Source organism: Erpetoichthys calabaricus, chromosome 3 (assembly GCF_900747795.2).
Source record: "Erpetoichthys calabaricus chromosome 3, fErpCal1.3, whole genome shotgun sequence".
In the NCBI taxonomy this organism is placed as follows: Eukaryota; Metazoa; Chordata; class Cladistia; order Polypteriformes; family Polypteridae; genus Erpetoichthys; species Erpetoichthys calabaricus.
This window is the reverse complement of record NC_041396.2, coordinates 246,993,103-247,018,657: the sequence shown is the minus strand read 5'-3', so window position 1 is coordinate 247,018,657 and position 25,555 is coordinate 246,993,103. Positions and strand designations below refer to the sequence as shown.

Below are 25,555 nucleotides of genomic sequence, written 5' to 3'. Positions count from 1 at the left end.
GCATCAGTTTTCTAAACTCTGCATATTCTACTATAGGTTTGTGAGGAGTCAAAAGTCAGAAAAGCAGAAATCAACTCTGAATGTGTGCTAGTTTGCCACAGATACATATGCAAAATGCTTTTGTTTACTTTCATTTCATCATGTGCATGAATTGCAGGGAGTGATGTGTAATGTGACATTAGGGGAAGCACACGTTGGTCATATTTAATGTGTCATGCGTTTAATGTGTATGACCAGTCATTAAAGTTAATCCAATATATATTTATCAGTTTGTGTAGTTTCATATGCAAATAAAAAATTCTTATGATAGAATCATGATCAAGATAACATTTATATCTAGAGAATGTAGAACAGTGTATAAGTGGGGTGAGCCTACTACAGATAGAAACACCCTCACTAATAAAAGCCTCATTAGTCATTTTTGGTTAAGATGATTTTGATCTCCACATACAGCGCAGAACCTAGGTTCATTTCCCATGGTTTACTGAGTGCAACTATTATATTATTATAGGAATAAATAGCATGTTACACAAGCATACGTTTACTAAAGTAGGCTTATAGCTTGTTTGGTATGTGAAAAATACAGTCAATTTTGAATTTAACTTTATTTTAATCTAACACTATTTGTTTCTTTAGCACATTTTCATACAAAACCTGTAGCTCAAAGTACTTTGCAATATGTTAAAGAAAACACAAAAATTATCCAACCCCACTCCATTTGTTTTTTTTTGTTTTTTTTTTAATATATAAACCTCATCAAAATTACAGTGGATTACCAAGCACACCATGTAATTTTGGAACCACTTGAAATTTTTGCTAATCCTGTAAATCGATTACTTTTCAATGTAATTTTTTACAATGAAAATATTGCTTCCAAAACACTTTTGGGTGTATCGCAAGAATTTTGGTCTGCTCCTCACAAAAATCACCTTTATATTTTTCCTATTAAATGCTGGTTTATTGCAATTGCATATTTTTGTGATTTACTTTCAGGAGCCTACATATACAGTTCAATTACAACTGGAACATATGTGGTGATCTAAAAGTACTGGTACTGCTGCTAAGAATGTAGCTTGGAGGTATCAAGTACTGTTGTTTCATTTGTGATATGGTACATCTGTGCTAAAGATTCTTATAATGTTTAAAAGAACTGGGTAATCCATAAGCATTTTCATCCAGGGCAGAAAAGTATAGCACATAATCCTTTTGAGGACCCAGCAAAAATATTTTTTTTACCTCCTCTTCATATAAAGCTTGTACTGAGAAAACATTGATAAACATGTATATATTTGATATTTGAGACTGATGTTTCCACAAATAACTGATTATGACATTAAGAAGGGTATTTTTTATTGGTCCACAAATCAGACATGTCATCAATAGCTAAGTTTCCATCCAGTTTTTTGCGACGTTTTGTTATCGACAAACAGAATATACGTAAAAAAAATGTGCGAAATTTTTTCCATCCAACTGGCTTTTTATCGATAAAATGGTGTGCGTGATGACATCATCCCCCCCCCCCCCAAAACGAACTGTCGCATAACTTTTGTTGTATCGCGAAAAAAATCTGCCCTTGAGCCGTTTCCATACATAATTTTGTGTATGTCGCAAATTATCTACCTTTTGTTTTCCACGTTACACCCCCTCCACTAAACAAAGAAACAAAGAAATGGAGAGATTATTCAGACCAGCTTACTGTTATTTCAGTTTCACAAATAATTGGAATTGTACATAATATCCGAAGACGACAGCAGAATGAAGCAGTTGCTTGTCTGATAGCCCTAGAGCTCGAAGAAAGTACCGCAGTGCGACGAAACCCACGGGTATGGGAGAGACGACGGAATAAGACCTTCTGGGAGGAGGTGGTGGAGAGACACTTAACAGAAAATCTCTGGCTGCAACATTTTATAATGACACGGCCGTCGTTTGAGATGTTGTGTGGATTCATCAGTCCTGATGTTGCGCCCATCACAGGTTGCCACTGACCACCGGTTCCAACCCAAAAGCGGATTGCCATCGCCCTTTACAAGCTGGCAACCTGCGCCGAGTATAGAGTAGTTGGAGAAACTTTCGGGGTTAGTAAAACTACCGTCCATCGATGTGTATATGCTGTGTGCACCGCTATTAAAGAAAAATTAATGCGGCGTTATATCAGACTTCCGACTGTAGCGGAGGCCAATGAAATTGCATACCGCAATTCCTTGGTGCATCTTGTGCCACAGATTTACAGTGCGCTGGATGGCACGCATGTGCCTATTCTTCCCCCGACGGAAGGCTACCGCGATTACATTAATCGCAAAGGGTGGCCATCTATTGTTCTCCAGGCCCTTGTTGATGACAGGTGCATGATACGAGACATTTGCGTTGGCACTCCTGGAAGTGCCCATGATGCAGCTGTGTTTGCAGCATCGGATCTGTACAGGTGAGCCTACCTTTCAACATCCCTTCACAGTGCGATAACAACTGAATTAACCTGCTTCCCTTAAGGTTTTTAATTAAAACTGAAATTTGAATTAATACAAAATAACGACGTTTAATCAAAAAAAAAACTCTCTTCATCAGACCATGCGAACCGCTCCGCCATTCTCGTTTTGATTGCACGTGATGAAAATGTGACACATTTATTTGCGTTAAAGCCCTTTTTTCCGACAAAAACTGTTTCCAATGTAGTTTTTGCGACATCTGAAGTATCGATATGGAATTTATGCGCTAAAGTTAAACGGAAAAATATTATGTCGACATGTACAACATTTTATCGATAATTAGCATTTCCATCAGCTATATCGGTAAAAAAATTTGAAGCACTAAATATTTTTTCGCAAAAACTCCTTGGATGGAAACCTGGCTAATAACAATCTTCTAGTGGAGCAAGTGTAAATCACATGGAGTGCATTCCAGGATGTTAAGAATTTTCTTGGCAGTTACCGGGTACCGGACTACTTCCAGCTACTTGACTACATGCTTCAAGCATGCAAAACTATGAGGAGCAACAGTTTGCTAAAGAGGCATCTTCTGCATTCCTTGGACTTTTTTCTTGCTAATCCCAGTGCAGTTAGGAATAAGCATGGTACAGTTTGCTTGAAAGTTTGTGAACCCTTTAGAATTTTCTATATTTCTGCATAAATATGACCTAAAACATCATCAGATTTTCACTCAAGTCCTAAAAGTAGATGAGGAGAAACTAGTTAAACAAATGAGACAAAAATATTATACTTGGTCATTTATTTATTAAGGAAAATGATCGAATATTGCATATTTGTGAGTGGCAAAAGTATGTGAACCTTTGCTTTCAGTATCTGGTGTGACCCCCCTTTGCAGCAATAACTGCAACTAAATGTTTCCGGTAACTGTTGATCAGTCCTGCACACCGTCTTGGAGGAATTTTAGCCCATTCCTCCGTACAGAACAGCTTCAACTCTGGGATGTTGGTGGGTTTCCTCACATTAACTGCTCGCTTCAGGTCCTTCCACAACATTTCGATTGGATTAAGGTCAGGACTGTGACGTGGCCATTCCAAAACATTAACTTTTTTCTTCTTTAACTATTCTTTGGTAGAACGACTTGTGTGCTTAAGGTGCTTTGTCTTGCTGCATGACCCACCTTCTCTTGAGATTCAGTTCATGGACAGTTGTCCTGACATTTTCCTTTAGAATTTTCTGATATAATTCAGAATTCATTGTTCCATCAATGAAGGCAAACCGTCCTGGCCCAGATGCAGCAAAACAGGCCCAAACCATGATACTACCACCACCATGTTTCACAGATTGGATAAGGTTCTTATGCTGGAATGCAGTGTTTTCCTTTCTCCAAACATAACGCTTTTCATTTAAACCAGAAAGTTCTATTTTGGTCTCATCCGTCCACAAAACATTCTTCCAATAGCCTTCTGGTTTGTCCACTTGATCTTAGCAAACTGCAGACGAGCAGCAATGTTTTTTTTGGAGAGCAGTGGCTTTCTGCTTGCAACCCTACCATGCACACCATTGTTGTTCAGTGTTCTCCTGATGGTGGACTCATGAACATGAGCATTAGCCAATGTGAGAGAGGCCTTCAGTTGCTTAGAAGTTACCCTGGGGTCCTTTGTGACCTCGCCAACTACTAAACGCCTTGCTCTTGGAGTGATCTTTGTTGGTCGACCACTCCTGGGGAGGGTAACAATGGCCTTGAATTTCCTCCATTTGTACACAATCTGTCTGACTGTGGATTGGTGGAGTCCATACTCTTTTGAGATGGTTTTGTAACCTTTCCCAGCCTGATGAGCATCAACAACTCTTTTTCTGAGGTCCTCAGAAATCTCCTTTGTTTGTGCCATGATACACTTCCACAAACTTGTGTTGTGAAGAGCAGACTTTGATAGATCCCTGTTCTTTAAATAACACAGGGTGCCTATTCACACCTGCTTGTCATCCCATTGATTGAAAACACCTGACTCTAATTTCACCTTCAAACTAACTACTAATCCTAGAGGTTCACATACTTTTGCCACTCACAAATATGTAATATTTGATCATTTTCCTCAATAAATAAATGACCAAGTATAATATTTTTGTCTCATATGTTTAACTGGTTTCTCTTTATCTACTTTTAGGACTTGAGTGAAAATCTGATGATGTTTTAGGTCATATTTATGTAGAAATATAGAAAATTCTAAAGAGTTCACAAACTTTCCAGCACAACTGTAAAAGCTTTCACCAGGCAATTGCAATAACGGAAAGGCAGTATCGAGGCAAGTGTAATTCATCAGTGTTGTCCAAATATTGTTGGACAGTGAAACAAAGCTTCAGATACTGAGTACAAATGAAAAAAGAAGCAAAACATTTTTTAGCTCATCTGAACTAATGCAGTTTGCCAGCATCATTAAGTGATTAAACACTCTAAATTCAGTAAAAATTAATTTCATGCTTCTTCACATTTCTCTTTGATACTATCAGTCTGAAATTATATTTGTGCTCAATGTGAAGCTATCATAAATCACCAAAATATTTTCAGAAAACAAACCTGTGGGGGGAAAAATGAGCTGTCCAGTGTTATAAATACTGAACATAAATACCTTTTGTGGAAGCTAATATTCTGGTTATATTGGTAAGGTAACTCATTTAAAATAAAGCATCTTGATGTAAACAATGTTGTTGCGGAGGACCCAGATAAATGGTGGCTGAAACTAAATTTAAAATATAAGTAGCAGCTTCACCCATGTATTAAATATCAAATTCACATAGTCTAGTGCAGTGTTGCGTGAGCAAGAGTCTATTGTATGTAAGGCAGAAACTAATCATGGATGGAGCACCAAATTATTTCACACAAGTACACTCAATAATATCAAGATCTGAAGGCTGCAATGTGCTACTTTGAACTGCTGCATGATTTCAAGTGCTTTCTTATTTGCTACTTGGCTAAGTTGTTTCATAGTTCATTAGTTATTTGCAAAAATGACTATATTCTTGTACAATTTAATCTCATTGCATTATTTTTTTATCCTTTTATATGCATTTGTTGTTTAATCAGTTTTCATTCTCTGTTTGTATCAGTTTACCTATATTGTTGTTTAGAATGTGTTTACATGTCAACATTTTCTATAGTGCTAGGTATGTTTGTTGTTTGTTAACTACTATGTTGTTAATACATTTATAGCAACAAGCACAATTCTATGTATTTGTTTCCCCAAATTTAAGTGACCATTTATTGTTAGATTTCACTGTCAAGTACATTTTTATAGGATATTTTAACACCTCGGGCTCACCTCGACGCACAGCTTGGACTCTGGAACCAATCTCCTTGAGAGGGGCTGGACTCTCTACCACTCTGGAGTTGCCCCCGGTGAGAGGCGCCGAGCAGGTGTGGGTATACTTATTGCCCCCCAACTTGGAGCCTGTACATTGGGGTTTACCCCGGTGGACGAGAGGGTAGCCTCCCTTCGCCTTCGGGTGGGGGGACGGGTCCTAACTGTTGTTTGTGCGTATGCACCGAACAGCAGTTCAGAGTACCCACCCTTTTTGGAGTCCCTGGAGGGGGTGCTAGAGGGCATACCTTCTGGGGACTCCCTCGTTCTGCTGGGAGACTTCAATGCTCACGTGGGCAATGACAGTGAGACCTGGAAGGGCGTGATTGGGAGGAATGGCCCCCCTGATCTGAACCCGAGCGGTGTTTTGTTATTGGACTTCTGTGCTCGTCACGGATTGTCCATAACGAACACCATGTTCAAGCATAGGGGTGTTCATATGTGCACTTGGCACCAGGACACCCTAGGCCTCAGTTCGATGATCGACTTTGTGGTCGTGTCGTCGGACTTGCGGCCACATGTGTTGGACACTCGGGTGAAGAGAGGGGCGGAGCTGTCAACTGATCACCACCTGGTGGTGAGTTGGCTTCGATGGTGGGGGAGGATGCCGGTCAGGCGTGGTAGGCCCAAACGTGTTGTGAGGGTCTGCTGGGAACGTCTGGCAGAGCCCCCTGTCAGAAGTAGCTTCAACTCCCACCTCCGGCAGAACTTCGACCACATCCCGAGGGAGGTGGGGGACATTGAGTCCAAATGGGCCATGTTCCGTGCCTCTATTGTTGAGGCAGCTGACCGGAGCTGTGGCCGTAAGGTGGTCGGTGCCTGTCGTGGCGGCAATCCCCGAACCCGCTGGTGGACACTGGCGGTGAAGGATGCCGTCAAGCTGAAGAAGGAGTCCTACAGGACCCTTTTGTCCTGTGGGACCCCGGAGGCAGCTGATAGGTACCGGCAGGCCAAGCGGAATGCGGCTTTGGTGGTTGCTGAGGCAAAAACTCGGGCGTAGGAGGAGTTTGGGGAGGCCATGGAGAATGACTTTCGGACGGCTTCGAGGAGATTCTGGTCCACCATCCGGCGTCTCAGGAAGGGGAAGCAGTGCAGTGTCAACACTGTATATGGTGGGGATGGTGCGCTGCTGACCTCGACTCGGGACGTTGTGGGTCGGTGGGGGGAATACTTAGAAGACCTCCTCAATCCCATTAACATGCCTTCCAATGAGGAAGCAGAGCCTGGGGACTCAGAGGTGGGCTCCCCCATCTCTGGGACTGAGGTCACCGAGGTGGTCAAAAAACTCCTTGGTGGCAGGGCCCCGGGGGTGGATGAGATACACCCGGAGTTCCTCAAGGCTCTGGATGTTGTAGGACTGTCTTGGCTGACACGCCTCTGCAACATCGCATGGACATCAGGGACAGTGCCTCTGGATTGGCAGACCGGGGTGGTGGTCCCCCTCTTTAAGAAGGGGGATCGGAGGGTGTGTTCCAAGTACAGAGGGATCACACTCCTCAGCCTCCCTGGAAAAGTCTATTCAGGGGTCCTGGAGAGGAGGGTCCGTCGGATAGTCGAGCCTCGGATTCAGGAGGAACAGTGTGGTTTTCGTCCTGGTCGCGGAACAGTGGACCAGCTCTATACCCTTAGCAGGGTCCTGGAGGGTGCATGGGAGTTTGCCCAACCAGTCTACATGTGTTTTGTGGACTTAGAAAAGGCATTCGACCGTGTCCCTCGGGGAATCCTGTGGGGGGTACTCCGAGAGTATGGGGTACCGGCCCCCCTGATAAGGGCTGTTCAGTCCCTGTACGATCAGTGCCAGAGCTTGGTCCGCATTGCCGGCAGTAAGTCGAACCCGTTTCCAGTGAGAGTTGGACTCCGCCAGGGCTGCCCTTTGTCACCGATTCTGTTCATAACTTTTATGGACAGAATTTCTAGGCGCAGCCAGGGTGTTGAGGGGGTCCGGTTTGGTGGGCTCAGGATTGGGTCACTGCTTTTTGCAGATGATGTTGTCCTGTTTGCTTCATCAGGCCGTGATCTTCAGCTCTCTCTGGATCGGTTCGCAGCCGAGTGTGAAGCGGCTGGGATGAGAATCAGCACCTCCAAATCCGAGACCATGGTCCTCAACCGGAAAAGGGTGGAGTGCCCTCTCAGGGTTGGTAGCGAGATCCTGCCCCAAGTGGAGGAGTTCAAGTATCTCGGGGTCTTGTTCACGAGTGAGGGAAGAATGGAGCGTGAGATCGACAGGCGGATCGGTGCGGCATCCGCAGTAATGCGGGCGTTGCATCGGTCTGTCGTGGTAAAAAAGGAGCTGAGCCGCAAGGCGAAGCTCTCAATTTACCAGTCGATCTATGTTCCTACCCTCACCTATGGTCATGAGCTATGGGTAGTGACCGAAAGAACGAGATCGCGAATACAAGCGGCTGAAATGAGTTTCCTCCGCAGGGTGTCTGGGCTTTCCCTTAAAGATAGGGTGAGAAGCTCAGTCATCCGGGAGGGGCTCAGAGTAGAGCCGCTGCTCCTCTGCATCGAGAGGAGTCAGATGAGGTGGCTCGGGCATCTGATCAGGATGCCTCCTGGACGCCTCCCTGGTGAGGTGTTCCAGGCACGTCCAACCGGGAGGAGGCCCCGGGGAAGACCCAGGACACGCTGGAGGGACTATGTCTCTCGACTGGCCTGGGAACGCCTTGGGATTCTCCCGGAAGAGCTAGAAGAAGTGGCCGGGGAGAGGGAAGTCTGGGCATCTCTGCTCAAGCTGCTGCCCCCGCGACCCGACCTCGGATAAGCGGGAGACAATGGATGGATGGATGGATTTTAACATAGTTACACTTCTTATTTCAACCCATTGTTATTTTGTTTATTCATACACTAACAGGCTAGTTCTATCAATTAATTTAATCAATTTATTGTGATTTAGTATTTTTATACTAATAAAACCACTCATAGAAAATACAATTTTGCTTTTTTCAGCTTCACTTTAACATTGATTTTATTAGTTATCCTGTCAAAACTAGTATTTTTCTCTGATTGGACTGACAACGTAAGAGAAATAAAGCTAACTACATGTGCTGCTGACAAAAATAATTTAGTTGCGGTGCTCCTTTACGATAAGTATTACGGTAGTAGTTGAGCTAGCATGCGTCATTTCCTTTTCTTTTGCAGCAAACATCCTGCAATGTAAACAAAGAGCAGTGAGTGAAAGATTGTTTTAACAGTGAACAAGAGGCGATTGTCATATTAGCCTTTACATTAAACAAAGTGGAGTAATAAACCAAAAAATAAGTAATCATGAGTAGTCGTCCTGTGCAACTAGACAAATAGCAAGAAAAGCTACTTAAAGGAATTTAGATCTCTTTTTTTTTTTTTTGTCCTTTTAAATTAAAACTGAAACCGCTTGAGATGAGACAGTGAGCTTGTTTTAAATGCAGCAGCTTACACTTTTAATTGGATAAAAAAAAAAAGATAGACAAATTTGAAATTATTGCGTAGTAAACAGCAGGCTTTTTTAAAGATTTGTATTGTGTTTATTTTTGTTGTTAGAGCATACGATACGCTTTAAGAAACAAGTATTACATAATTAAAATGGTAATCCATATTTTATTTTTACATGTCAAGAATTATGAATAGCTGATACATTGAAGAAAAAAATAAATACAAGTGTATACATGTATAAATAAAATATATATTTTAGCAGCTAAAAACTGTAGTGCAATTAATGATTTAAAACGATTAGAACATGTTAAGTGCATGTATATTTACATTTAAGCAGCATTTAATTGTCAATATTATTGATTGATTGAGTGAAATGAATTGAATGATGAAGTGAAATGCTCATTCCCACCACATGTCTTTTAATAACATGTTGCCCCTGTACCAGTCAGAGCAGCAAGCTGACTAAAATTAACTTCTTAAATAATGGAGCTGAATATGTGGGTGTTAGTATAGTAGGAAACATGCGTCACATAAACCAATAATCGGATGCTTATTAACTATTTATTCTGACAGAGGACTTTCAAAAGATTTTTTTAGATAACAAACTACCTGCTTTCAGACTAAAAGTGTTATTACTGACTGACATCCCCATAACATAGTACAGCTAAGTAAGAGAAAGGAAGTTCAGCATTTTTCTACCTTAAACATTGTACATAGTTCTTGCACAAGCAAGGATATATAAAGAAGGAAGGAAATCTCTGCTGAATAAGCTTGTGTTTCTCTGTTTCTCTAATTAACATGTTACACATTTTTGTATATCCTTTGTCCTCACACACATTTGACAAGGACAGATGTATTCCTTGTTGATGCTCGAGTAACATTCACTTGAGTTCACACACAACTCTCTATGAAGAAATATTGGTTCCTCAAATTGTACAGTTTGTAAAGAAAACTACTGTATATCACATATAGAAAGAAAGCTGTCAGGCACTCATATTCTAGGAGGAGGCACATGCTTAGTTTGTTCTAGGAGTGCTCTGTAGTTGAGGGAAGGCAGCCTGATTAGTGCATCATGCACAAAGTTTCAATGGGAAGAACTACTGTAGTGCTCGTAGACTCAGAGTACTCCAATTGCTTGAAGTGGGCTGGCACCAGCGGCTCTTGAAGCTTAAATGGGACCCCTTAAGTTGCTGAGTCAGCATTTTTTTTTGGTGCCAAAATTCAGTGGCCAGTGAAATTCAGCCTGTGTAAATTAAAATTGCTGAAAGAAACTGAGATTTCAGCTCACTACCGGGCACCTGCAACCTGTGAATTTCACAAGAGAGAGCCCTGCGCAGCTTTCTATGCAAAGAAATGAGAGGGTTATAAACAGGAGCCGGAACAGGCTGCGGGAGCTGGAAGGATCAACAAGTAATTAACGGGACTAAAAGCAGCAACAGTGCAGAAGTAACAATAGTGAGACACTGTGCTTTGGGGCAGGCATGTGGAACGTCTCATCTCTCTGGCATGATGGTCATCTTCTGCTGCTTTTCGGAGGAGCCTTGAAAACTCTGCATTTCAGTGGCAGCACTCTCTGAGGTGCACAGACCAGGAACTGGCCAGATTTCTGTAGGTGGGTACACCTTTTATTGGTCTGGTGATTGATGTCTATCATACTCTGGAACAGCTATTGCTGTGGCAGATTGGCTATTTCCAATGGTGTCTGATGTGTCTCCTTTCAACGAGAGGAGAACAGTGACTACTAGCACTAACAGGGCCAGCTATGAGGATTGTGTTGGTCCCCATGGGTCTAGTGACCATGGTGAAAGTGGCTCCATGTTGCTTGACTTTGCAAAAGGCCAAGGGATGTGGATTGCTGGATCCCGGTTTTAGTACCCAGAGCCACGTAATACTCCAGTACTGGAGCTGTGGTGAAGGAGATTAATTATATCCTCGTGGGCAGAAGCTGGAAGCTCCTGCAAAAATCCCGGGTCTACAGAAGTGCCCAGTTTGTGAATTCTGACCACATATTTGTTGCTACTCTGAAGATTTAGTTTAGGTCCAGTAGGCTGCCACCTACTTGGATCTGGCCAGACTTCAAGATCAGGCTGTTTCTAATGAGTTTGCATGCAGTTTGTGTGAGAAACTTAGACTTGGGTGCGACTGTCGATTCAAATGTGATGTGGGAGACCTTCTGTGACAAGACCCTGTGAGTTGTGTTGGTGTTACCATTGTTTCCAGAAAGATGTGTTTCATCTCGCAATGCACCCTGGATATCATCGAAAGGGGTCGCAGTGCATGGCTTGATGGCAACTCCAGTCTGTACCTTTTAACTGAGAAGGACAGCTGTGAGGACTCTGAGTGAGAGATAAGGAGGTGTTTATTAGAGGAATCTGTGTGACCCACGTCCTGCTTACAGAGGAATTGAAGCATTACACACATCCAGATTTGTTCCTCAGAGAGTTGCAGTCAGGGCAGGTGATGGAACGGTCCTTACAGATAATGCTGCAATTGTGACCCACTGGGCTGGCTACTTAGAACAGCTGTTTAAAGCAGATCCTCTGGCTAGGACATTGGATATTTCTGGATCCACGGTTCTTGAGGCTGATCCTCCAATTAGCTGTGAACCACCCAGTTTCACTGAGATTGCACAGGTGGTGAACCAGCTGAAGGTAGGGAAGACTGCAGGGATCGATGGTATCAGGGATGAACCTCTCAAGGGTGGTGGTAAGGCTGTCCTCCTTGCATTGCAAGTAATCTTTGCTTCAATTTAGGACACGAGCATCATCCCAACTGACTGAAGAACTGGACTTGTCGTTCCTATCTGGAAAGGGAAAGGTGATTGCCTGGATTGCGGCAACTACAAGGGGATAACACTGCTCTTGGTGCCAGATAAGGTCCTTGTTAGGGTCATCCTCAATAGGATCTGTGATCACTTGCTCACCTACCATTGACTGACTGGAGCAGTCTCGTTTTATGCCTAAAGTCTACCATTGACTGCATCCTAGCACTGAAGGTTCTCATGGAGCACAAATGAGAATATTGGTAGAGTTTCTTTGCAACCTTTGTTGAATTACATAAAGCATTTGATTCAGTTGATCAAGCAGCCCTGTGGGGACATCCTAAGACTTTGTGGGATTCCCCTGAAGTTGCTGGATATCATGGCCAGCCTGTACACTGGTACTGTGAGTGCTGTGCAGAGTGGAGGCAGAACCTCTGCATTTTTCCCAGTTGATTCTGGGGTTCATCAGGCATGTGTTCTTGCTCCTACTCTGTTCAGTGCTTGCGTGGACTGAGTGCTGGGTAGGGTTGTGGGGTCCAGCAACTGTGGAGCATCTGTTGGTGAAGAAAGTCACTAATCTTGACTTTGCTGACGAATCTGCGAACTTCGTGGAATCGATGGAGGCTCTGATTGGGGCTCTCAAGAGACAGAAGCAAGGAGTCAGTGTGTCTGGGCTTGCAAGTACCCTGGATAAAAACCAAGATCCAGGCCTTTAATGATCTCTTGGGCACAGGCATTGACCTAGTTTTACTTACCTAGGCTGTGACATGTCTCTGGTGACTCTTCCTATGAAGTCTGTAGATGAATTGGGAGAGCATGGGGGAGGTCCTGAGGTTGCTGGAAAGGTGTGTGTGGCACTCCCGATATCTTTGCAAAAGAACAAAGGTCCAAGTCTTTAGAGTCCTGGTGCCTCTTGTTTTGCTATTTGGTAGAAAGACATGACATGGATGAAGACTGGAGTCCTTTGGTACTGTATCTCTTTGGAGAACCCTTGGGTACCGCTGGTTTGACTTTGTGTCAAAAGAGCAGTTGCTCACAGAGTCACGAATGAGGTACATTACCTGCATAGTGAGGAAGTATCAGTTACGGCAGTCTGGCGTGATTCCTCGAGGGTGATCTGGCTCATAGGTTTCCTCATTGTTGAGGACCCAAGCAACTCAAGTGGACACCCACATAACATCTGGCTGTAATAGATGATGGTAATTTCCGGGGGATGGGACTAGACCACATGTCTGCCTGGGTGGTTGCCAACCAGGATCCCGAGCTGTTTTGTCGTGTGTTGGTTGCATCAATGCGTTGTAGCAGTGCATGCTCCACAGCCTAGCCTGACCTGATATCATCACTTGTAAAAGGTTTTGCACTTATATAGATGCATATGTTTTGCTTTATTGATGGTCTGCTTCATTTTTATTTACTTTGTTTAATTTTAATTAGAATATGCTGAGTACTCATACATGAAAGTAAGAATGTTATACTCTGTATTTGAGTGACAATAAAGTTGAATCTGAAAAATATGCAATTAATCTTTAATTTGTTTGTAGGCATTCTTCAGACAAAACAATGTCCCACAGGAAAGCCGCTTTAACTTGAAGAAAAATGTGGAGGAGGAGTACAGGAAGTGGAAGTCTATGACAAATGAAAATGACATCATCACTCATTTTTCGATGCAAGGATCCCCTCCATTGTTCCTCTGCCTTTTGTGGAAGATGCTGTTGGAGACGGATCATATTAACCAAATTGGGTACAGGTGAGTCAGTAATACCTATTAAACTCACCTAGTGTCTGTGTCCTTTCATTGGCACATATAAGAGAACAACCTGTTTAGCAGTTCCTATTTGTCTGTTGTGTCCGAAAGATGTAATATGAAAATCCATAAGTTTAATTCTAGTTCAAGCTGTTAGATGTAGTTTTCCATGATTCTACACAAGAAGTATTTTATTACATGTGTGCTGAATGTTTTCTTATTGCAACCGCCTTGTCTTACCGGTTTCCTTTTCCTAATCTTATTCCTGCTGAAATTTTTTTGTCCAATTAACCTGTTAATCTCTTTCCTTAAAATTAAAGGTTTCTTAAAATTTGTTGCAGTATAAATTTGAATTTTGCAATGAGATTCAACTAGTTAATTAGAATATTATGCTAACTCCCAGTTGCGGCCAGTAGTAAAATCCGTAAATGTACAAAAGAAAAATTATTATTTTAGAGGGGTTTCGCCCCTGCTCACTTTGCTCACCGACCCCAAGGCCTGCGCTATACGCCAGCCACTTCGCATCTCTGCTGCTCGCGCTGTGAAGAGGGGGGCTGAACGCACCCCAAGGAGACACGGTTGCTCCTCCAAAACCCCCTCTTAAACGGTGATACAATGGGAAATAGTTTTTTTTTTTTTTTTAAACCTCTTCTTTTCTCGATCAGCTGCTGGCTTGCTGCTGCTGCCGTGCTTCATGATCTGCATCTCACGTGGCGCTTCGAACATTTAAAAGCCTGTATAGCAGTTATCCTACCCTTTGTCTTTTATTTCCAGCCCCAGGCGTGGTTAAATCTCTTGGCACAAAGTCTCTACTCGCGGGACGTGAGTTCTTGATTATTTTTTAGTTTATAAATTAAAAATGGAATAAGAATCTGAAAATCTAACAAAATCATATTAAAGTTCGATAAATTCTGAAAAGAATGATACCAAACATATATACAGTATGTAGGTTTTAAAATAAATCCGATCTTAAAGCGTGACAAAAAAGTGACATAAAATCGTTACACTTTTAGGCTTAGGATTTTATATATGTAGAGTAGATTGCAAATTGAGTTGGAATTTTATATGAATTCTCAGTTTTGTGTCTGTCACAAGATGTTAATTACATAGTTTTCTGAAGTTAAAAATTGCAGTTGTTTTTTGTGCTCTGGCAAGATGATAAAAACCTACATTAAGATATGAGAGGAAGAGCTGTTACAGAGCTTACAGCAGGAATGCTAACTGTGTAAAGAGCACACCATTTTGTGTACAGTATACAGACCAGCCAGAAACAAGGCATAGTAGCACCATTATATTTTAGTTAACACATTAAAGACTTTCTTTTGCACAAGGATCTCATATTCTAAATTTTACATTTAGATTTAAGTGTTATATTAGTAAGATGAGAAATATTCATAATTAAGACACCTCCTTAGTGGGTTAGTTTACAAGTAAACAGTTTTAAAAATTTGTGTGAATATTTAAACTTTGTATTAAGCACAAAGGTTTACTTATTTGTAAGTACCGATGTGTGTTTTATGTTTATAGTGTTAACTGAGCATAGTAATACAAACATGTCAGGTTTTTTTTTTTCTTTTTTTCTTTCTTTCTTTGCTTTAAAGGGTTCTCGAGAGAATTGGAGCACGATCATTGGTGGCTCATGTCAGGACATTTGCTGATTTCCTAGTGTATGAATTCTCTACTTCTGCTGGGGGCCAGCAGTTAAACAAATGTATCGAAATCCTCAATGACATGGTCTGGAAATACAACATTGTCACCTTGGACAGGCTTATTTTGTGTTTGGTAAGCTAATATTTGCTAGTATGTTTTGTGTTCAAAAATGTAAGTCCATGTAATGATTGGTTCATTTAATGAATTTTGTTATATTGTTTACATACAAACTATCACATGTTTGTGTGTGAATGAAAACAACCTTATTGTTTCTTATTTTGGGTCAGTTTTAAAGTTTGCTATTTATAGATCATCAGATGTGGTTTGTGCTAATTTGTGTTGATTAGAATAACACTTTGCAGCTCAAAGCAATTAATTATATTGATCAGTCAAGCACAGTGTCTAAGTCTAACAGTGTGCTAAAAATGTTCTTTGAATCCAAATTTTTTGATCTGGCAGAAATGTGTTATTTTATTCCCTAAATACTACTGAAGTGTATAAGAATGGAAGCTTTTAAGAAGGGTAACTAGTAGTTAAGAGTGTAATAATATATGAAATATTAAAGAGTGTACCCTTTTTTTTGCAAGTTTAGATTCCATGTCTTACCTGTTTGACATTTATTTATTTATTGTTTCTTTATTGCAAATAGTGTCTAGGCCAGAATTATTCTTTTAAATTTTAGAAAATTTTTTCAAGTACTGTATCTCAGTAATTTCCTCAGTAAGACTGGGAAAACTTGGTTATGGTACATAAAATACACATTCATACATCAAAGGGAGATTTCCTTGTCAGATAAGCCTTTACATTTGTAGTATGGCTGTCAACAAATAAGTGAGATTAAAATGTTTAATTAAAAGATTGTTTGACTATGCTGAAATATGGAATTAGATTTGTAAAACGTACATTGCCATGAAGGATATCATTAACCATTAACTTCCTACTTTTTCAATATATTATTAAATTTTCATGAGCAGAATGTGTTAAACCCTGTTCTGTTCTGAAATACTGATTAATAAAAGCCTGTTGAGCTAAATATACATGCACTTTAAAACATATTTCTCTAAATAGAGAAGCATTCTAAATTCTTAATGTTCTCCCTATAACATAACCTATATATACATTTAATTAAAAAAAAGAGAAGAACAATTTTGACCAATTTATAACTACATATTGCAGAGAACCAATTCCACCATACTGGTTTCTATGGGCGGCAAACCTTTCTCTCTGCACAAAAGTGAATATCCTGTTTGTCTCACGTATCCCAATCATAAGTTACTATACAGAATTGTTCAAATGAATGACCTCATTAACAGTTTCTCCATTGGGTAGTTGGTGAATAACCTGTTTTATATCACAGGGAAATTAAGTGTTGATGGTTATATAGGTGTTTAAGAATGTATGTTTGAGGAAAATGTTTTGGGTTTTTTTTTTTTCTCATTTAAAATATTGGCAAACAGTTTTTAGATATCTGCATTTCATCCAATTTTCAGTTATGAATTAGTCATTTAACAAGGGATGACTGCTTGTATATTTGGAGGTGTGTGTTATATATGTATATGTATACAGTATGTATATGTATATGTATGTATATATATATGTGTATATATGTACAGTAATCCCTCACCTATCGCGGGGGTTACGTTCCAGAGCCCCCCCGCGATAGGTGAAATCCGCGAAGTAGCGACCTATATTTATTTTATTATTTATACATATTTTAAGGCTTTATAAACCCTTCCCACACTCTTATAAACCTTTCTCACTCTCTTGTTAACCTTTCCCACACTCTTATAAACACTTCCTATGCTCTTAAACACTTTCTACATTCTTAAACACCACAGACCAACACTGCACACTACACGCAGCGATCAGACGTCAATGTGTCTGCACTCGCTTTGTGAAGGGGGGCAGCTGAACTCACGCTGAGCAGAAATGGACTTTGTGCTGCTTCTGCCAAAATGCCTGCTTGTCGCTCTGCTCGAGGAGTGTGTGTGTGTGTGTGTGTGGGTGTGTGAGAGCTGAACGCACCTTCGCTCAAACCCCCCCTCCCCGGAAGCGCAGTTCGCATTGTCAAGGGGGTGGGGAGCTGAATGAACGCTAAGGAGAAGTGGACTTTGTGCTGGGTTTGTGCTGCTTGTCGCTCTGCGTGTCAATAATTTAAAAGCCTGTACAATCAGGCTTTTAGGTGTACATCACCAATTTTCCTGTCTCGCTGTCTTGTCTTGCGTGAAGTTAAAATGTTTTATAATAGTGAGATGTTACTCATATCCTTAGCCCGTCATCCACATATCATATGTGTTAACAAAGTGTGTTTTATAAGTTTACATGTGTTTAAAGCATGTGGGATGGGTATTTTAAGGCTTAAACTAAAAAAATGTTTATTTATATGGTCTTTTTATATCACGGATTTTCTCCTGTTGCTGATGGGTCTGGAACATAACTTCCGCGATAGGCGGGCAATCACTTGTATTTAAAAATCCGCGAAGTCGTGAATCCGCGAAAAGTGAACCGCGAAGTAGCGAGGGATTACTGTATACACTTTTTTTTTTTCTTCTAACAACACATATCTAACTAGCTTCTTAAAGAATTCATCCAATTACTTCTTTGTACTTGAGGAAACAAATAGAAATTATGTTTCCTTTTTGCTATGGGTTCGCTTCCCGAATTCTCGCTGCATGGAGAATACTTTGAGTAGTGAGAAAAGCTCTATATAAATGTAAAGAATTATTATTATTTGCACAGTGACTTGAGGCTCATTATACTTTTCTCTAATTGATTACAACAATTTCATTGGTAAAATTAAAAAAACAGAGTAGAGAACCTTATGTTGTCATGTGTCCAAATAATATACTTGATCAAAGGCAAGTATTTTACTTATGTTACAAGCTTTCACATCTGAGGTTCCATCCATAATACTGCATTTTCATGTATAAGTGGAGTTTAAGGGACTGCAGTAAATTGCAGTGAAAAATTCAGAGCCCCATAGAAATTGGGTTCCTTTGTGTTTTATGCACTTTCAAAACTACCAGCATATGCAGGACCCCGATAGTGAGTTCACAGCATAGAAAAACTAAGAAATTATTAAAGGAGCTGCAGCCATCTGCCCAGTGTCACATCAGTGTGCTGATTACAATTGAAAGCAACAGTCTTCAGAAATGGCAGTGGCTGTGTTATCATTGAACATAAACACTGCAAATTTTAAAGTGACGCTTAATAATTTGGTCAGATCTGTGTTCATTCAACGGAGTTATTTACAATCTGATTTTTACAGGCTCTGAATTTTTCACTATAAAAGTAATGCTGCCGGCCATGACATTTATTACAAAACAGTAGCAACCGACAAGTTATTTGCATTTTGCACATTTAAGTAGCATTCAAATTGTACTAAACATAATTGGATACATTCAGGCAAGCAACACAAATGCCATGGAAAGCAACTTTTCAATTCCAGTTATATTGGAGTAATTTTTTCTTCTGTGGAGGGTGACCAATCAGTGAATAAGATGTTGTAATGAGCATAATCCAATCAGGGAAGGGCTTAGAAATAAGTACAATTAAGTGCAATTAGAGTATGGTTCTTGGGGGACTCTTTTTGCAGTCCACATTACAACACTGACTCTGTGTTTATTAAAGTTTAAATCTGGCACTGGAGTGTGTTTTAAAAATTCTTCATTTTTGAGGGTTGAAAATGCTGGTCTAGTCTGGTCAAAAGGCTAAATCTGCATTTTTAAATGAAAATGTGGTAATTTGGATGGAACATGAGAGGTCTGATATTTAGAACTAGAGAACTGTTGAGAGTGATGAGTTTGTTTCAGTATAAGTAGACATTCCCTTGAGTCAGGAGACCTTGTTTTACACATGAACTGTTGACCTCCATAACAATAGTGAATTTTGTGGCTAAAGCTAGCTCTCTTCTACCCTTTTGGTGCTACTCAACTAGCATAGTTTTAGTTCCCTCTCGCTACCCTAGTTATAAAAATGTAATTATAGGCTTAAACCAAGACTATAGTGGCAAGGTGAAAATATAATGAATGACATTCTCCTTAACACTCTTAACAGTGTTAAAAAAATCTGAATGAAATAGACTGCTAAGCTGTACAATCACACTAAAAAATCAATTTAATTTATAATAAGTCACTGTGAATGTAATTGTTCCCAGCATAAATAGGGCTTTCGTGTTTAAGTGTAAAGCACACTTTTGACACTGATCTATAAAATTCAGCACTGTAACCATAATATTAGTTTGTAAACAGTTCTGTACACTGAGTTTAAACAAAACTTTATATAACATATGTCCTCTGGGGCGCTAGGTGGCACTCCCCCAGGTTGTTGCAGAGCCACGGATTCCCGCAGGGCTCCATGAGAATTCACTGCAGTCCTGTTGGGTTCCAAGGATGCCACCAGGGGGAGCTGTGGAGCTTACAGAGTCCTGCTACATGGGGCTTTCACCACACCTGGGAGTGAATCCAGGCCTGGCTAACAAGCCACCCCGAGCACTCCCAGGAATAGAATAAAAGGAGCCAGCTGCCATTACTCTGTGAGCCAGTGTCGGGAGGGAGAGGATAAAGCTTGCCAGAGCAGGAGTGAAGGCAACTGAGAGAGGAAAAGAGAGAGAAGAAAGAAGAAAAAGTGCTTATTGTGCTGTAGTGTCATGTGATGCTAAGGGAAAATGCTTACACTAAACTTGTGCCTGGTGTCTGCTTGTGTCAGGTTTGGGAGGCTAGAGTGCCCACATCTGGTCACAAGTGGCGTAGTTGGCAGGATTCCTATCCGTCTGTGAGGCAGGGACCTGCACTTTAAATTCTGTGACCACCCCGACACTTCAGCGCTGGCACATGGAAGCACGGCAGCATGTGCACAATGCCAGCAGAAGAGGCACTGTGACTTGCCGCCCCGCTCGTGATGGGATGAAAAGGGGCCAGGCAGAAGGGAGGTTAGCGCCAAGCCGGGCACATGCCATTTGCCGAGATGTGAGCGGCAAGTCAAGGAGCTATATGGCTTGCCAAAGAAGAAGTGTGCGAAACAACACGCCCAGGAAGGAGATAAGTGCCAGCTGAAGGAGCATTAGGTTCCACGAGTGTTTTACATCTTTTGCTAGCACTTATCTTCTAGGGAACAAGAAGCTAGACGCCCTTTGGCAACCAGTGTGCGCTCCCGAGGAAGTCGACGACAGTACAAGCTCAGAGCCTGCAAACACTGAAGCTACTCACAGGAGAGAGGAGCACATGACCTGCCCACTGGACATACAAAGGACCCAGAGCCTAGAAATGCCTAGATGCAGGATGTTTCAAAGATTTGGTCCTGGTGTTGTGTTTTATGTTCCGTAATATAATGACAGATGGAACGTAGGGTTTTACCTATGTTTAACAAAGGACTGGGATGTAGCAGGAGATAAATGACACTTTTTTGCTGCAATTCGATCTGTTTTTTTAGATCGATATTGTCCTGTGGAGTAGTGATTAAATTACCTTTTAAAACTTCCCACAATAGCTACAGTTCAAACAGGGAAAATGTCCAGGAGTAATGTGTTTAAAAGTTGTAATGGAAAGAATAGAAATAGCCACACGTAAATAATTAATTAATGGGTCAGAAGTTTTCAACCACAAGGAAAGGCAAAGAGAGCTGCATCAGACTAGCTAGGATGTAATCTTAATATATGCCAATGTTTCAAAATGATATGTTTAATCTGATTAGCGTAATAAGAATAAATAAGATTATTAATAGTCATGGATTCTTTTTGATGTAAGTAATAACTCCCTGTTAGTGTAAAGAGCATGTTTAAATGTCATCTTAACGCAGGTTTTAGAATGTCCATCCATCCATTATCCAACCCGCTGAATCCGAACACAGGGTCACGGGGGTCTGCTGGAGCCAATCCCAGCCAACACAGGGCACAAGGCAGGAACCAATCCTGGGCAGGGTGCCAACCCACTGCAGGGTTTTAGAATGTCCTCTATGCAATTAAAGGGCTTTTATATCCCTGGCTTGACTAATGAAATATGACAAATACGAAAGAACTGAGACACAGGCAAATTATTAATCAGTGATCTGGCGTGAAAACTGGAAGCATGTAATAAAGTATTAGAATCAGTAGGTTTGTGATATAAATATAAATGATGTTTAGATCTAGTAAATCTGCTATACTCTGTAGGAAAATACAGTATATTATAATATCACTCTAATGTAAAAAAGGAAGCCAGTAATTTTTTGTCTTGTTTCAGTGTTAAATACCAGAATGAATAATTTTGTTTTGAGTTTTTTACTTTTTATTATATTTTGCTCTTCAGTTATCTAAACACATTTCTCTGTTCTTAGGCCATGAGAAGCCATGAGGGAAATGAAGCCCAAGTCTGCTACTTCATAATTCAGCTGCTACTACTCAAACCCAATGATTTCAGGAACAGAGTGAGTGACTTTGTGAAGGAGAACTCTCCGGAACACTGGCTGCAGAGTGACTGGCATACAAAACACATGAACTATCATAAGGTACTGCATACACAACTCCTCTTCATTTTAACACTTAAGATTCTGCATTTACTTTAATTAATAGCCAAATTATTTTTAATGCTGAAAAGCATTATTTTCAGCATTATTGCTATAAAGCAACTCATTCAGGATCATACTGAATAAGAGGAGTTCATTTCTTGTTTATTGTAACTATTACATCTTCAATTGGCAAAAATCTTGATGATTTTTGTTATTGCCAGGTTTTACTTTAGCTGTTTCATGGTCCATTTTCAAATGTCAAGTTCTGCACTTTTGAGAATAGTAAAAGAAGTAAATGTATAAATATTTACTGACCCGACTGACTCAAACCGGAGGCATGTATAAAAACAAAGATACATTTATTTTTCTTCACCTGTGGGACACATCTTCCCCATGTCCCACAGGCACAACACAGTCCCAAAACACCACACTCTTTTCCTTTGCACCAGCACTCCTCTCTGTCAAGCTTTGTTGTCCTCCTCCCGACTGGTGGCTGCTGGCCCCTTTTATAGTCCACCCGGAAGTACTCCAGGTGGTTGACTGCCAAGTTCCGGCTGCCCTTCCGGGTGTGGCGAATACACTGCCCATAAGGGCTCAGGAGTCCCAGCTGCAGCACCCCTTGGCGGCGCCTGCGGAACCCAACAGGGCTGCACCCAAGTTCAATTCCCATGGAGCCCTGCAGGAAACGGAGGCACCGCTCCAACCCAAGGGGGCTGCCATCTAGCGTCCAGGGGGAGGTATTGCACAGTCCATGGTTGCTCCCCCTGAACATATAGCAAAAGAGTGTCCCGGCTGTCCACCATAATAAATATATATATGTATGTATGTATGTATGTATGTATGTATGTATGTATGTGTATATATATACAGTGGTGTGAAAAACTATTTGCCCCCTTCCTGATTTCTTATTCTTTTGCATGTTTGTCACACAAAATGTTTCTGATCATCAAACACATTTAACCATTAGTCAAATATAACACAAGTAAACACAAAATGCAGTTTTTAAATGATGGTTTTTATTATTTAGGGAGAAAAAAAATCCAAACCTACATGGCCCTGTGTGAAAAAGTAATTGCCCCCTTGTTAAAAAATAACCTCAATTCAATTTCCGTAGCCACCCCCAGGCCTGATTACTGCCACACCTGTTTCAATCAAGAAATCACTTAAATTGGAGCTGCCTGACACAGAGAAGTAGACCAAAAGCACCTCAAAAGCTAGACATCATGCCAAGATCCAAAGAAATTCAGGAACAAATGAGAACAGAAGTAATTGAGATCTATCAGTCTGGTAAAGGTTATAAAGCCATTTCTAAAGCTTTGGGACTCCAGCGAACCACAGTGAGAGCCATTATCCACAAATGGCAAAAACATGGAACAGAGGTGAACCTTCCCAGGAGTGGCCGGCTGACCAAAATTACCCCAAGAGCGCAGAGACGACTCATCCGAGAGGTCACAAAAGACCCCAGGACAACGTCTAAAGAACTGCAGGCCTCACTTGCCTCAATTAAGGTCAGTGTTCACGACTCCACCATAAGAAAGAGACTGGGCAAAAATGGCCTGCATGGCAGATTTCCAAGACGCAAACCACTGTTAAGCAATAAGAACATTAGGGCTTGTCTCAATTTTGCTAAGAAACATCTCAATGATTGCCAAGACTTTTGGGAAAATACCTTGTGGACTGATGAGTCAAAAGTTGAACTTTTTGGAAGGCAAATGTCCCGTTACATCTGGCGTAAAAGGAACACAGAATTTCAGAAAAAGAACATCATACCAACAGTAAAATATGGTGGTGGCAGTGTGATGGTCTGGGGTTGTTTTGCTGCTTCAGGACCTGGAAGGCTTGCTGTGATAGATGGAACCATGAATTCTACTGTCTACCAAAAAATCCTGAAGGAGAATGTCCGGCCATCTGTTCGTCAACTCAAGCTGAAGCGATCTTGGGTGCTGCAACAGGACAATGACCCAAAACACACCAGCAAATCCACCTCTGAATGGCTGAAGAAAAACAAAATGAAGACTTTGGAGTGGCCTAGTCAAAGTCCTGACCTGAATCCAATTGAGATGCTATGGCATGACCTTAAAAAGGCGGTTCATGCTAGAAAACCCTCAAATAAAGCTGAATTACAACAATTTTGCAAAGGTGAGTGGGCCAAAATTCCTCCAGAGCGCTGTAAAAGACTCATTGCAATTTATCGCAAACGCTTGATTGCAGTTATTGCTGCTAAGGGTGGCCCAACCAGTTATTAGGTTCAGGGGGCAATTACTTTTTCACACAGGGCCATGTAGGTTTGGATTTTTTTTTCTCCCTAAATAATAAAAACCACCATTTACAAACTGCATTTTGTGTTTACTTGTGTTATATCTGACTAATGGTTAAATGTGTTTGATGATCAGAAACATTTTGTGTGACAAACATGCAAAAGAATAAGAAATCAGGAAGGGGGCAAATAGTTTTTCACACCACTGTATATATATATAATATACAGTATACAGTGAAAGTAAAAAGTATGTGAACCCCTAGGAATTATCTATATGTTTATGTCTAATTCCCATATAAAACATGGTTGTATCTTCATGTCAGTCACAATAATGAACAAACATGGTCTCCTATAACTAAAGATATACACATTTTCTGAGAATTTCTGACAATATTGAATAAATCATTCAAACTGTGATACAAAAGGTTGGAAAAAGTAAGTAAACACTAAACTAATGACTTTTTAAATAACTCATTACAGTCAGAATTTAGCGCACCTGGAGTCCATTTAATGAAACGAGTTCAGCGGTGTGGCCTAGAATTATCTTGATTGATAATAAAAACTATAAAGTTTGAGTTTTTGACAAGAAGCATATCCAGATGAGAATCATGCCTCACATAAAAGAGTTGTCTGAAGAGCTACGATCGAGAATTGTTAATCTACATAAGGAGATTAGGGCTACAAAGCCATCTCAAAGATTTTAGATATTCATCAGTATACTGTTAGGCAAGTTGTCTATAAATGGAGACAATTTGGTATCGTGGCTACTCTGCCCTGAAGTGGGCACCCTGCCAAGATGACCCCAAGAGCACAACGCAAAGTCAGCATTGAGGTAAAGAAGAACCCTAGAGTGACGGGAAAGGACTTGAAGAAGTCATTAGAACTGGCTAACATCTCTGTTCATGAGTCAACTATACACAAAACATTGAACAAGAAAGGAGTCCATGGCAGGACACCAAGGAGGAAGCCACTGCTATCAAAAAAGAACATTGCTGAATGCCTGAAGTTTGCGAAAGAGCACTTGGACACCCCACAATGGTACTGGGAAAATGTTTTGTGGAGTGATGAAACCAAAATTTGGGAGGAACAAGCAGGACTTCATTTGGCGTAAAAAGGACACTGCATATCAACATTAAAACATCATCGCTACAGTAATGTATGGTGGAGGGAACATCATGATTTGGACCTGCTTTGCTGCATCAGGGCCTGGACAGCTTGCCATCGTTGAGGGGAAAATGAATTCACAAGTTTATCAACAAATTCTCCAGGATAATGTGAGGGTGTCTGTCCGTCAACTTAAACTCAGAAGAGGCTGGGTGGACAACAGGACAATGACCCCAAACATCGCAACAAATCCATAGCACAATGGCTTCAGAAAAACAAACTCCGCCTTTTGGAGTGGCCCAGTCAGAGCCCAGATCTCAATCCTATTGAGATGCTGTGGAATGACTTGAAGAGAGCCATACACAG

The 25,555-nt window shown here is 40.9% G+C and overlaps 2 protein-coding genes across 3 annotated transcripts in view; both read left to right on the top strand.

Annotated features, from left to right (window-relative positions):
- LOC114647575 (solute carrier family 35 member D3) overlaps positions 1–25,555 on the top strand; it is a 1,087,183-nt gene that overhangs the window by 373,011 nt on the left and 688,617 nt on the right. The gene's annotated exons all lie outside the window — the stretch shown is intronic.
- Positions 1–25,555, top strand: part of med23 (mediator complex subunit 23) — a 204,369-nt gene that overhangs the window by 144,412 nt on the left and 34,402 nt on the right. For both annotated transcript variants that reach the window (XM_028797943.2, XM_028797942.2), the window contains 3 exons: positions 13,493–13,698; positions 15,297–15,477; positions 21,658–21,828. In XM_028797943.2, coding sequence (XP_028653776.1) covers positions 13,493–13,698; positions 15,297–15,477; positions 21,658–21,828 — 558 coding nt within the window. The remainder of the gene's footprint in view (positions 1–13,492; positions 13,699–15,296; positions 15,478–21,657; positions 21,829–25,555) is intronic.